This window comes from Bacillus rossius, chromosome 3 (assembly GCF_032445375.1).
Source record: "Bacillus rossius redtenbacheri isolate Brsri chromosome 3, Brsri_v3, whole genome shotgun sequence".
Classification (NCBI taxonomy): domain Eukaryota; kingdom Metazoa; phylum Arthropoda; class Insecta; order Phasmatodea; family Bacillidae; genus Bacillus; species Bacillus rossius.
In genome coordinates this window covers 36,693,495-36,707,123 of record NC_086332.1, presented here as the reverse complement: position 1 = coordinate 36,707,123, position 13,629 = coordinate 36,693,495, and the positions used below count along the sequence as shown (strand labels likewise).

At 35.3% G+C, this 13,629-nt stretch overlaps 1 protein-coding gene across 1 annotated transcript in view; it reads left to right on the top strand.

Moving 5' to 3' along the window:
* Positions 1 to 13,629, top strand: part of LOC134530526 (NBAS subunit of NRZ tethering complex-like) — a 91,223-nt gene that overhangs the window by 45,700 nt on the left and 31,894 nt on the right. The window contains exons 21-27 of the mRNA XM_063365422.1: positions 1,880 to 1,982; positions 2,782 to 2,978; positions 3,672 to 3,784; positions 6,011 to 6,186; positions 9,043 to 9,233; positions 11,829 to 11,940; positions 12,422 to 12,561. Of these exons, the coding sequence (XP_063221492.1) occupies positions 1,880 to 1,982; positions 2,782 to 2,978; positions 3,672 to 3,784; positions 6,011 to 6,186; positions 9,043 to 9,233; positions 11,829 to 11,940; positions 12,422 to 12,561 (1,032 nt within the window). The remainder of the gene's footprint in view (positions 1 to 1,879; positions 1,983 to 2,781; positions 2,979 to 3,671; positions 3,785 to 6,010; positions 6,187 to 9,042; positions 9,234 to 11,828; positions 11,941 to 12,421; positions 12,562 to 13,629) is intronic.

Here is a 13,629-nt window from a genome sequence, read left to right as displayed (position 1 = left end):
AATTTCATACTATGTATATGAAAGTACTTAATTACAAAGTTGGATGCTGGTATGCATCAGGAACAAACTACAAAAACACCTTTTTTCTTCTAAATCCATTTTCACAATTTATTTAATTTTACACCATCATAGTCATAGTAGGGCCACGATTATATGGTGAATCGCGAAATCGCGAAATTTTCCGCGAATTAATATGGAAAATGCGAAAAAAGCTATTTTTAAGAAAAACCGCTAAATAACACCAAAATTACACAATACAAGTCTCTTATATTTTAATGTGAAAAGCTTGATAGTCAAGACTTGCCCGGGTCCTGGTTGATAAGCTGGAAGAATTTCCTGCCTTGCATTTCTACGTGCTTCCTCTAATCAGCTTTAGGGCGCCGTCTGGTCAGCGTGTGTGTTAGTGAAGCGGGATAAGAGCGACGCTCAATGGTAGTTCTAACGCGGTAAAACCTCTAAGTGCAGGGCTCTGAACTGGCGCGCAGTCATCTCGTTCCCCTCAGATAACTGTGAAATTTGAGCGGTGACCATAACATTATATGGCGGAAAAATAAAGATAAATGTGTAATGCATTTCCCTCTGATACCTTCAAGAAATTTGTAACTGGTTTTTTACACCTAAAACTTCGAAAACATGCCTTTTAGCCATTTTATCTCCTCTAAATCCTCTTGATCCGATATAAAAAGAACCAGTTGGGCATTAACAAATTCTTAAATGCTTTTCGTAAACAGACTCCAGTCGGATATCTAGTGTAGTTTGGAAATCGCGTAGGTTTTTCGTGGCTGTGCGCGGCACACGACTGTAGTTGCCATGCGTCACGTGCCGAGAATGTTGTCCGGCAGGAAGGGCGAGTATAGTTCATTTGCGGTAAATATGAATATACTTTTACGGTCCTGCTAAATTTTTCCATTAAAGAAATTTTGAAGTTTCAGTGATTTTCCAGCAGAAATACTGTTGTGTAACTAACAAACAAATTGTATAAAACAATTAACGGTAAATGGCTGTCGCGGGGGCCCTTAAAAATTTTTCATTTTACCAGAAATGGACTATACAAACCTGGCTTTCGTCGTACGCAGTTTGTGAAGGGGAGGAAGGATGTTGACAGTTTCACATGCCAAAGGATGATGAGGGAGTAGGGGGAGAGAGACACGATGGTTTGTATGCCTGGGAGGGATGAACCTTGAAGTCAGGAAGGGAAGGAGTGTTAAGCCGTATGACGTCATGCATCCGCCGTCTGTGCTGCCGGATTCCCGCGCTCCCACTTACGTTGCACAAGCTACTGCTGCCGTATTTTTAAGCAGAATGTCCGATTTTTTTTTCTCTTCTTATACGAACATTAGTACGATTATTATAAACCCACACAAAGTATGTGCTGTGTGTTAAATAATGGCTTTTTATAAGCTTTTATTGTGAGTTTTACAATTTTTTCCCCAATTATTTTTGTTTTGGTTACAAAATATCAGATTTTTTTTACGGTTCCTGAGAATTACTTTTTAAGAGAAAATGTTTTACCATAACATTAAAATGTTGATTGCATGTGATTCTAAACAACACAGTAGGCCCAACTGCTATTTTTTATGTCACAATCGTGAAATATATTGTCTTATTACCATGAAAGCTTAAAAAGCCATATTTTTTTAAAAACGAAATAACGGCGAAATGTGTGGTTTTAAATGACGAAATCAGGTTCAAAATAAAACCATATAATCTTGGCTCTAAGTCATAGTTACATAATTTTGGCTTCATTATTTTTCTTGTGGATGCTTTTTCAAAAGATTTAGTAAAAATCATAACTTTCATAACTTGAAGTTTAATTTACTTCTCATAGTTTAGTTACATATCGGAGAAAAAAATATTAATTTAGTTTGTGTTTGACCAGAGTTCCACCCCCTTCGGAGCCTCATTGGCAACAACTGCTTAGCGACATGCTATACTTGCAGTCAAAAGTCTTCTCCTGCATCTCCACAGAAGCATGTTATCAGGTGAGTGTATTAATCCAGGTATAGTCTGGTTCATGTTACTTCACTAAATATAGACTAGACAGTCATTGTGGCAAAAAAAATTGTTTACATGAAAATAGTACAGTGAACTCTCAATTATCCGGGCCCTGGATTATCCGGTTTTCGGTTGTTCCGTGCTTGGATTTAGATTAATTATTAGTTTGTTATATTCTGATGTAAAAAAAAAAAAGCAATGGCATCGATTCAGCACATTTCTTCGCTTGGCTGTTCTATTTTTTTTAACCACCCTGTTACCATCGGAACTTGAGTTGCCTTCCCCCCCCCCCCCCCCCCCCTTGCTCATTTATCACTTTTGTCATACTTTTAACCCGAAGGTGCCCTGACTGCTACTTCACGTCTCCAATCTCCGCCTTGTTTGTTTTAGGTTCCGTTACATTACTTTCCGCCCGCCACCCGCCTGCCTGGCAGTACACAAAGACTTCACTTGTATTCAGAATTCTACTGAAGACAAATATATGGTTTGACCCAAATTTGAGGGCTGACCTTACCATGTAACAGATTATCCAGAATTGTTGTTCTTTTTTTTTTTTAAACCAGGATTTCAATTATTTGGGCATCTGTAGGTCCCAATTGATACGGATAATCGGGCATTTACTGAAAAGCATTGCATCAGGTGAATTGTTGGTCTGCAAAAACCCTTGTGCCCAATGTTTTGGCATATGTAGTTGCAGTTATCTTAAGGTGTAAAAAATTACTGAATTATCACCCGGAGGCTGTGTGTTGTGGCACAGTGCAAGGAATTAAAGTGTGATGTTTTCAGATTTACGTGGCCACATTGTTGTCATCTGGCAGCAAGGTGAACATAATGGCAGCCAGCAACATTCTGCAGTGTCGCTGCCTGGAGCAGAACAACAAGAAGATCTCATTTGAACACAGCGTGGCTCTGGTCATCCAAGCTGCGATGGAGTACTTTGACTCTGCCGGCAGCTTACTGGATCCAACTATGGAACTTGCAAAGTAAATTTTTTGAGTTTGCATTAATCTGAACTCTGTAAAAATTATTATGAATATGATGGGCATATTTTTTGGTCATGTGACTAAAGTTATACAGCTTTATAAGAATTTTTCATGTATAATTGCGGTATTTATTTTCCTTAAAGTGACTGCTGAAGTGGTGTTCAGAATTATCAAAGTTATACTTTTTTAAGTGCGGTATGAAATAATGAGTGTGAATTTTTACGATGCGCACGCACTATGAAACAAAATTTTCATGATGAAAAAACAGCTACATATTTAATAAATAATTAAAATTAAAACTTAGCATATTTATTGAATTGCATTATTATTTAAAATTTATCTTTATTATTTTACTAAATTAAATAAATAGTTAACTTTATACATATTAATTTTGAATACATACTGAGTCCTTACGTAATTTTTTTAATTTGATTGATTTTATACTTTACCATTCGTATTTATTATATCACTCCAGTCCTTTTATTATTTTATTTCTATTAATTATTTGCGTGCAAAATCGAAGTAAGTTTTTTACTACGGCAAGTAAGTATAACTTCTATCGCACGTACATAAGTGCAAGTACACATTTTTTTTTCAGGTTATTTTATGCCTGTTCTGAATACTTTTTTTTTTTGAGACTTATCTTTGGTCGTCTGGTAATAATTAACTGTGGAGAATTTTGTTTCTTAACAGGTCATGCCTCAATTTGATCGTCGATGACCACGATGAGGTCAAGGAGAAGTTGGACCTTATTGCATCGTTGCAGTTGCTGAATGATTTCGGGCTCAGCATGCTTCCTTTGCAAGGTAAGAAAGGTGTAAAATAAGTAAACATGCGAGTTGAGAATGTAATTGGAGTTTTGCAAACTTATTATTAAGTACTTTCTGTTTTCATATACATTCTGTATTTACGTCTAACATAACATTTGCATCATTGTTTTGGCTGGGCTTTACAGCTGGTAATGCTATCTTGGTTATCCCTAGGAGTAAACAATGAAAGTGGTTAAACCATCTATATACTTGGCTCTCAGGAGTTGTCAGCTGGAGCTGAAATTTTGGCTGTCTGTAGTGTCAGTTACTGCTTTAGTCACTCACGCCACACCTTTTGATTCTCTGTTCGTTCATGAAACTGTCAGTCAGTAGAACAAAACATTTAGCTATCAGTGATATTGATCTTTCAAATATACGTTAGTGATTTCTTGAATTTCCTATGTTTCAGCTTTCCTCACAACTAAACCATTTCTGTTCCTTTCTCATTCTTTCTTGAACGTGGTATGCTGGATTATTATCCAACAAATATTGCCAGATCTGTGGTTGTACATTACGTCTACTTCTGCATGCCAAAGCTCTCTCTCTTAGTAAATATTTAATCAAAAATTATCAATTGAAGAAGTTGAAAAACATTATGTATTCTACATGAACATAGATATGTACGTATTGTCATCTCCCTTATACAAATAACACACAATATTTTTTGACTGCTTCACATTCTTTTTCATTCCATTTCTTTGATCAGTAGTCATTAATATGACCTAATTAATGTAGATGCTATGCAAGTACAGTACATAATTTATTCAATTTGGCAGACTTTACGCTGTGCTATTATTTCGTCACTTTTCAGGATATCACATGGAACTAGGTTATCTGTCTGTTAAACAATTTTGTTAAGCGCACAGTAAAACTTAAGTTTATTTTATAATCACAGAAGTTTACTTGACTTTTATTTCTGGTATTCACATCAATATGTTAGTTATTTTCTTTATTTCATCAATTTTTCGTATTTAATAGTCTTATTTGAAATTTTTTTTAAATTCAAATAAAATTTAAATTCTATGTCAAATTATTCATGAATATTACATTTTTTTCAATCAAATTAAAATATAAAGTGAAACTTTTTTTTTTACTCTTTACAGGAGTTTAAATAATTTAATACAAAATACAGTAAAGTTATTTAAACCAGTAAAATTTTAAGTTTAAAAAATGATTTGTTTATCCAACTAATTATTATATACCTACAAGTAGAGTTTTTTTCAATAATTTTTAATCACAATCACATATATTTTACATGTAAAAATGGTACGTATTACATTGCAGTAAACAATCTTCTTAGCTTAATACTTTTTAGTTTTTATCTTTGTTATTTAATTTTTTTGGGAATGCATCTCACTTAGTGTATCTATTGGTAATGAAAAGTCAAAACAATTATATGATTTGAAATGTCAAATCAAATATCTAATTATTCACTAATATCAAAACGTTTTGAGTACCTGCAGACCCCTAATGTGCAATCAGTTTGTCACAACCTTGACCTCCAACTTCACGTCCAAGGTTGACAAATTCCCCAGACACACGTTACCAAGAGGGTCATGCACTCAGCTGCTTGATACAAACCTATTTATACTTGATTCCGCAAAGCCTGAGTCGTCGTCCCCCCCTCAAGAGCATGCTATGTGAGTTTCAAGAAACCTAACCAAACAAATTTTCAAAATTTTTTTTTCATATATTGAAAAAGTTTGAAATGGGTTTCCAAGATAATAAAAAAAACCATGAAAGTTTATCATTTCCTCTGAAATATTTATTATATGCCAAAATCACACTTGTAATGATCATGGTCGTTGCTGCAAATAATAGTTAATCAACAATCCATATAAAACTGTATAAGCATTTGAAAAGTTTTATATGCACAGTTTTTTATACCAAATATATGTATAGGTATTCTTAATCTTGCCAAGCATATGCATAAAAAAAGTATAAGTAAACACCAGATAAATATACGTAAATAGCATAATCAATAACTGTCTCTTTCCTCAATCTGACGTATAGAATGCATCAGCAAGCAACAACAATAATTTATTATATGTACTTATGACGTAATATTACGTTAAACTGCAGTAAGAGTCTATAGTGAAAATCTGGCACCACTCTGTTGAGTTGCTAAGGTTCAGGGGTTTTGAGACGCAGCACCAGGCATGTGGCACACAGCTCGGTGTGCTGGGCCGAGCCTGATGGCACTCAGCCGTGCGTGTGTTGCAGTGCGGCTGTGCACGGAGCGCATGAGGCTGGTGGAGTCGTGCGTGCGCAAGCGGCCCTCGGCGTACCGCAGCTGCCGCGAGCTCCTGGAGCTGGCGCAGAAGCTGCGCGTGGCCGGCACGGACGGCAGGCACAGGGAGGCGCAAGTCCTCGCGCTCGTCGCCGAGACGGCGTTCCAGGTACCTGGCATTTCCTCTGCTGCCGTAGTAGCTGGCCGAAGTGCAATTACTACACAGTAATTATCAGAGAAGGTTTTGCATCAGTTCGCTATTCTAGTTCATCTTTCGTTGGCTTACAACATGCATGTAATAGAGATTATAAAACCCGGCATTTCCTGTTGCCGTAGTAGCTGGCAAAAGTGTAATTACTACACAGTAATTAGTTAACTACAGTGAAACATCTTTAATACAAACCTGAAGGGACCTAAAATTTTGCGGTTTGTATTAACGAGGTTTGTATTAACAGGTGCATATGCTCACATTAATAATAATCGACAAAATCAAGTATTGATTTTTTACTCGAAAATTAGTCAAATAGAGAATTAAAGAGGCTTGAAAAATTCATTGATTTTTTTCTGCACTATTTTAATTGCATAAATGTCCTTTACTGCACTGCAAAGTTTGTCGAAGGAAGACAAGACATCAGTGTCTACATCACTAGCAGCCAGAACATTTTCCAAGACAATTAATGCTGAAGTGGACTTCACTCTAAGAATTTTTAAAAAATATTTCAACCTCAAAATTAGTGTCAGAAATATATCAGTTACTTGTCATTAAAGTTAAATCAGTTGAAAAATAAATAAAAATGGAAGTATTTTACTTAATTCAATTTACACTTGCAAAAAAAAAACATACGCACCATAAATCTACATGGAAATTAAAGTCTTTTTCAATATCCTGAAGTCTGAAATATGTTTACTCATGTCATCAAATGTAGAGCTGTACTGAAGAAGCCGATTTTGCCAATATTTAGTTGAATCGGCATTTCTGCCGACTTTCTATACGCTTGTTAATTTTCGGCCGATATTACTGAAAAACGAGAGAGACTGCCATAACCTTAAAATCCACGATTACCCTTTTCGCTTTTCGTAGTAGTACTGCATTTTTTCAGATCGCATTATTTCTTCGCAACATGTGCCAAACGTACATATAAAAATTTAACATCCTATTTTTTCAATAATGTTCTTTATTTTTAATATGTCATAAATAAATACATTACCGTCATGGTAAATATACATCTCGGTTGTTACGGTAACTGTAGTGCAAATGTAGCTATCGTGCTTCTGTAGTAATTATGGTATCGACAAAGAATCTTTAGTTCTTTTTATGGTAATTATCTTAGGATAACAATTGGGTTTGTACTGTAGTTATGGTACATCATCCAATTTCTTCGTAAGTTGTTGTTCATTTGTCTTTTCTTCATATTTACGTGCTCCATTACTTGGCTGCAGATTTAAGTTGATTTTTACTACTGTATACTATCGTTACTGTTTTTATGACGGTTTCTTTCTAAGAAATGGTTATTTCTGCAAAATCTTTAAGGTTAAACGATCATCTATTATAATTTATAGTGACGGGACCACATATTTTGTACGATCAATGCGGACAAAACGATAATTCGAACATCGGTACAAGCGGACTTTTTTAACCTTAGTTGTATGGCAATTTTGCCGGGACCGTAGAAAGTATATGATAAACACGGACAATCGATACATGCGAGTTCGATAGATAGAGGTTTGACTGTAGACCATTTACCGTACAAATTATTTGCCGTTAACAGAATTATAGTGAAGCTGCGTGCACGTGATTAAAGTGTGCGATTCTTGTTCTAAAATTTCATTCGGTTTATCCGATAATAAAACAATAGTACACTACGTGAGCGGACGTGAGGTTACTTCGTAATACATAATAACGAATATTTCGTATTAACCGTATTGATTGACATTAAATATGCTATCCCAGTCTGAAGGGGAATTAAAAGTGTTCGAATAAACGCGAACTTTGAAATAACCGGTATTTTATTAACGAGGTTTCACTGTATTATCAGAGAAGGTTTTGCATCAGTTTGCTATTCTGGTTTATCTTTCGTTGGCTTACAACATGTACATGTAATAGAGATTATAAAATTTTACATTGTTTGCCCGTTGTATCATGCCTTAAGTGACCCTTGCTATTACTTATGTTATTACTTTATTAAATATACTAATACTAAGTATTTTTTTGACTTGTTGGACTCTTTTTCAAGTAACCTACTGTAAATGTGCCACAGTTAAGAATTTTGAAATATTTGTGTTATGACTTACCACATAAACCCAATTAGAGGCAGAGGTTTTTATTCATCAAAAACTGTCTATTAAAACATAGATCGGCCTGGGATCGCGTACTAAGAGTAATCCAAGTGTACTTAAAGATAAAAATTTTAAATCTTGTTTATATGATTCATCATCCATAAAACAACTGTAATTTGATTTTTTACATGTCATATGTTGAGATACTTTGTGTCTTGATCATCTTAATTTAATATAATGCAGTAAAATAAAATTCCACATGTGAATATTTTTATACGTCAATAAACTGATTTTAAAAAAAATCCAATATTTGCTGTTACAGGAAGATTCTCTTTTTTATTATCATCTTCTTAAGAAAAACTTTTTTTTTAAATTTTGTGTAAATTTTGCTGGAGAAAAAATAAATTACAATGGTGCAGCTTTTAAGAAAGTTATTATCATTTAACACTTTCATGATGATTCTTGTATTTTTTACGAGCACAGTGCTTTAGTCTGACAATGAGTGCTCATTGACTGTATGGGCAGCGACTTATTTTATCTTAAATACGTTTTCCCGCTTTGCGTACAGTTGCAGACTATTCTAAAAATAAATATTTTATTATTTTCTACATTTTAAGATACTGGTATGTTACATGCCAGAATAATAGACAATTGGCCCAGTTTTGACAGTGTTTGATTTTTAAATGTGCTGTAAGGTTTTGATCAGTCCATTTACTGCATTGGTGCGGTGCACTTGGTATGTCACCAGGCAAAAGACTACGGGTACTGTGCAGAGCTATGCCAGCGCATAGCCAAGAAGTCCCACGTGCTGTGCTGGCCGGTTGTTCAGAAGCTGGGTCAGTGCGAGGACTTCCCGGACATCCAGTTGCGGTCCAGCCTTCTCTCGTTTGCGCTGCTCCACTGCACGCCTGACGAAATGGAGAAGCTGATCACGACCAAGTAAGATTTCAGCTGTGCTTCATTGCATTAGCAGTGTTTTAGATGATTTAATACAATTTCTTGGACATACGCCATTGCAGTTTTACACTGTTTGTCAAAGGAAAAAAAATTCAAGAATGAAAATTAAGAAATAAAAATGGAAACATAAACCCACAGAGAATAAGAATTATAAACCCACAGAGAACCTATGTCAAACAGACAAACCCAATGATGAACCAAAACAGGTATTATGGACAACATAACGACATCACAGACAAACACAGTAGGTTTCCTATGACAAAACCATTGTGACATTTCGGGAACTGGCATCTGTCCCTATCATCAGGCACAAACAGTCTGTCTGCATTTACTGTTATTGGTTAAACTGTCTCATTGTTGTTAGCCCACTGTGTTCATCTGTGCTGTTATTTTTTTTTCCATGACAAAATTCCTTCCACAGAATTCTTGTTGTTTCCTGATATCTAAGTTTTAACATGTTCGTCATTGTGTTGTCCATAATAGCTGGTTATGTACATCGTTGAGTTTATCTGTTTTACATAGCTGATTTAAGCTTGTTGTTTGTGGGTTTATGTTTTTATTTTTATTTCTTAATTTGTATTCTTGAATTTTTCATTGACAAACAATGCAAAACTACAATTCCGTATGCCCAATAAATTTAATTAAATCAAGTTTCCTCATTGCATGAATCATTTAAAGAACATAAGTGTTTTTGGTATTGCAACATGTCTGTGCTAAAAGTCTTGTTGGGTGAAATTTCGTGGTGTATGCTTGTATCACTGCAGGAAACTTTCTATGTGGCCTTCGTTAAATATTTTTATGACAGTGTAAAGCTGTACAGCTGAACAGTCATGAATGTCAACTACGATGATCCAAGCCTTTCAAATTTTAGGCTAAAATATTTTTCTCTGAAAAATGGATTTTATTTTAAATACATAATGTCACTTCCACGTTATTTGGCTTTATAGATATGTATTGTTACAAATGGGAACAAACAGTTTTATTTATTAACAAATATTTACGCTATTAGTTAAATTACAATTTAAATGACCGTTCTCAAATCAGTCGCACTTTTGAAGGCCAGTATTTATTCTCCTCCCTGGAGCTCAGCTTGACATGGCTCTCGATACTGTTCGTCTCTTACCGTACATCTCGGTCTCAACACTACTCACTCATCAGTCGCACACACAACACCGTTATGGATGCTTTGGTTCCTGATAATCCGATCTTTGCACACAAAGCCCATCGCTTGTCAAGGGGTCACTACCCTCTTCGCTTCACTGCTCTCACCAGTCCCGCACTTGCTCGCCGGTGTCGCCACCAGCCTCTGTCACTTCCCGCCGGAGGTCGGCGTCATATACCTACAAACTCCCGCCTTAATAAGTTTCACATCATCTGTGTTGCAAAAACAATTGGGTCCTAGTTTCGCCACTTCACGTGGGTGGGGCTCTGGGGACTTGCCGAACACTCGACAGGGCTTAGAGAGGCGTCACTAATCGGGTTGTCGTGTACCGAAGTGATGGGTGCTTTACGTGATCGTGAAGTGGGGTCTCCCGTAGACCCTCTTGGTCGGCTGACTGGCCTGCCTTGTTTCCAGCAGCTTCACAACACAGACCTGCCTTATAACAGTATTTATTTTCTTAACTGATTTTACCGCCCTCTCACACTATTTTGCTTGTTCACTCGGTGGTTAGTGTTTATGGCTGGTGAGCCAGAGGGTCCGAGTTTGTTTTTCCTTCGTCTCCATACTGCGGAATGCAATGGGGCACCACCACAGTATCATCTCGTCTAGTATTCCCCATGGCGGTGACTGGCGGGCGGGTCAGTCGAACTTCAGTAGAGACAAGATTTTATGGTGTTATAAAAAAGCAAATTTTTAAATTAAAAATAGTGGATTTCATCTTTGGTCATCATTAAAAATACAAATACATGTAGGCTTATAATAAGTTCATATCAAAACCAATTTCGTTGATCAATTACTTCAACATTTCATCGTAAGATACTTAAAATGTGTACATAAAATAAATATACATCTATTTATGAAAGTTAAACAAAAAATTGCAACTAATACATTCAATAAGTTCCTTAGTTCATGAGAAAGTTATAAAAATAAGAATTAAAAGTGCAGCTAAATATTTTTTTTTTAGCTGCAATGTTGAAATCCAACTTTTTATTACTATTAATATGAATAAAATCAATATGCAATGTTTGAAACGTTAAAAGCCCAATATCATTATACATTTACTTGTGATGTTTTGCTATGGGGCTAAATACTAACTAACTTAATATTTTGACCCAAGAAATAATATTTTATTATTTTAAATAAGAGCCTAAACTAAAGCGATATGAAAATAATTGTATATTATTTAAATAGAAAATAATTAAGTTATTTTATTTTGTGTTTTTCCTCACGTTTCTGTTATTATGTGGTGTATTGACGAGGATTTTGGTGTTTGGCTTTGTATATACTTCAGTTTCGCTGGGTTTTTATTCTCTTTTATTGCTATTCAATTCACCATATACCCTTGCCTGTACCCATCTGCCATCGCCTGCCCGCACTCGACCGCGGGGGATGACAGTGCTGTCGTGCTGTCGAAGGTGCCGGCTCGAGGCCCAGCTGCTGCACCAGGCCGTCAGCTCCCAGGTGCAACTGCACAGGACGCAGAGTGACCAGGCCGAGGACGAAGAGTTTGCTGACGCCCTCACGTCTGTAAGTTTGGGGTCTGCTCTAGTGCCGTAGCAGTTTCTTGATTCCATCATCTCTGTAAGTTTTAAAGGGTAGTTACAGTAATAGTTATTTTTTTAGTTAGATGAATGGAAAATTTTTTAATATTTCAACAGAGTTTTAATACTGAACCTGAGTTATAGAAGATTTGTTGGGTACTGCTTGAAACGGCTTGTGTACAGTGGGTAATTTAAGGTTTTGGTACCAAACAACTTACACTGTATGGCTTCTAAATGAAATTATATAGAAAGTTGAAACTTTTGCAGACATTAAAAAATGTTTCTTTGACTGAATACTGAAAATGTTTTCATTTGTGGTACTACTTTTACACATTTACTTGTTATTTAACTACTCCTGTAACAAAATTATTACAAAATTATTCTTCAGAATTATTATTTTTTATTTGTTATCTCTTGATGGTGATTTATGTGAGGTGGGTTTCTTATTTTGTTCTCATTTGTGTCAGCCTGTCTCACCACGAAAGGAATTCCCTCCTAAGACTTCTCTTCTTCATGTTGTCGAGGACTCCACGGAAGTCATCATGCAGACCACATATAATGTTCTCAGACACATTGGAGACAAGAATTTTTGGGAAAACACATTTGGGTATGAATTAAGTGGTTTTTATAAACCTATGTAAATGCTAATTTTATACTGGCAATAAAAGTTTGGTCTATAATGGAATTCATAAAAAATAACTAGGTTCTTTTTGTGAAATATCTGATTTTTTTTCTTCTATCAACAAGAGCAATGTTATGACTAAAATTGTTTCTTACATTAAATTCAAGCAGTGATACTTTTTAGAGAATGACATTTTCTAGCTATTTTATCCTTGTCAGTCAAGAAAAAGAGAGGGATGAAAGGGGCTAGGAGAGAGTAATGTGACAAAGTATGGGCTAGTTTTCTACAAACTTGCATGCAACTGTAATATTAAAAAAAAAATTATCAAGGTGGCTACTAATTTAAGTATGTTGGCTGAATCAAATGAAATTATTATTGGTGTCTTAAGTCAGTAGGGAGAAATTGTTTGTAATACTTAACAAACATTAGAAAAAAGTTTACCTTTTTAATGAATTCAAAATAAGTTGTCTAGAAAATAATACTGGTTAGAGATTTCAGCTAAAACTAATTTTTTTAGCAAGCAACCCTCTTAGAGTGTTTTAATGGTTTATGGTCCTTATAAGTCTAAATATTATAAGTTCATTTATAAAATTATGAGTTATACTCTTATTACATTTAATACTACTGTTTAAGGTTAGTAATTTTTCAAAATTTTCAGTCAAACCAGCATTATATTAGCAGTAATTCTGTATTGTGAGTCAGTTTCATATGTTTGTGTGTGTAAATACATAATGAAAGTAACGTATTTACCCTAATATAATGTGACTGAGTATAATGCCACCTTTATGGTTTGGAAATCGCAATTCAAGTACATAGCACTTGAAAATTAATTCAATTATTAAATTTATTCCATACTTACTAGTCACTTTCTGGTACTACTTTCATCTGTAGAGTGATTTACGTGGTCTCTCTTAAAACACCATGCCTCAGTTCTCAGTTTCAGAAAGCAAAGAATGTGGTGATATATGTGGTCTAGTCATCTGGAAGGGTGAAAGAAGAGACAGCCAGAGGGAAGAGAAGCAGGGACAAACTCCATCTGCACCCTCTCCTTCA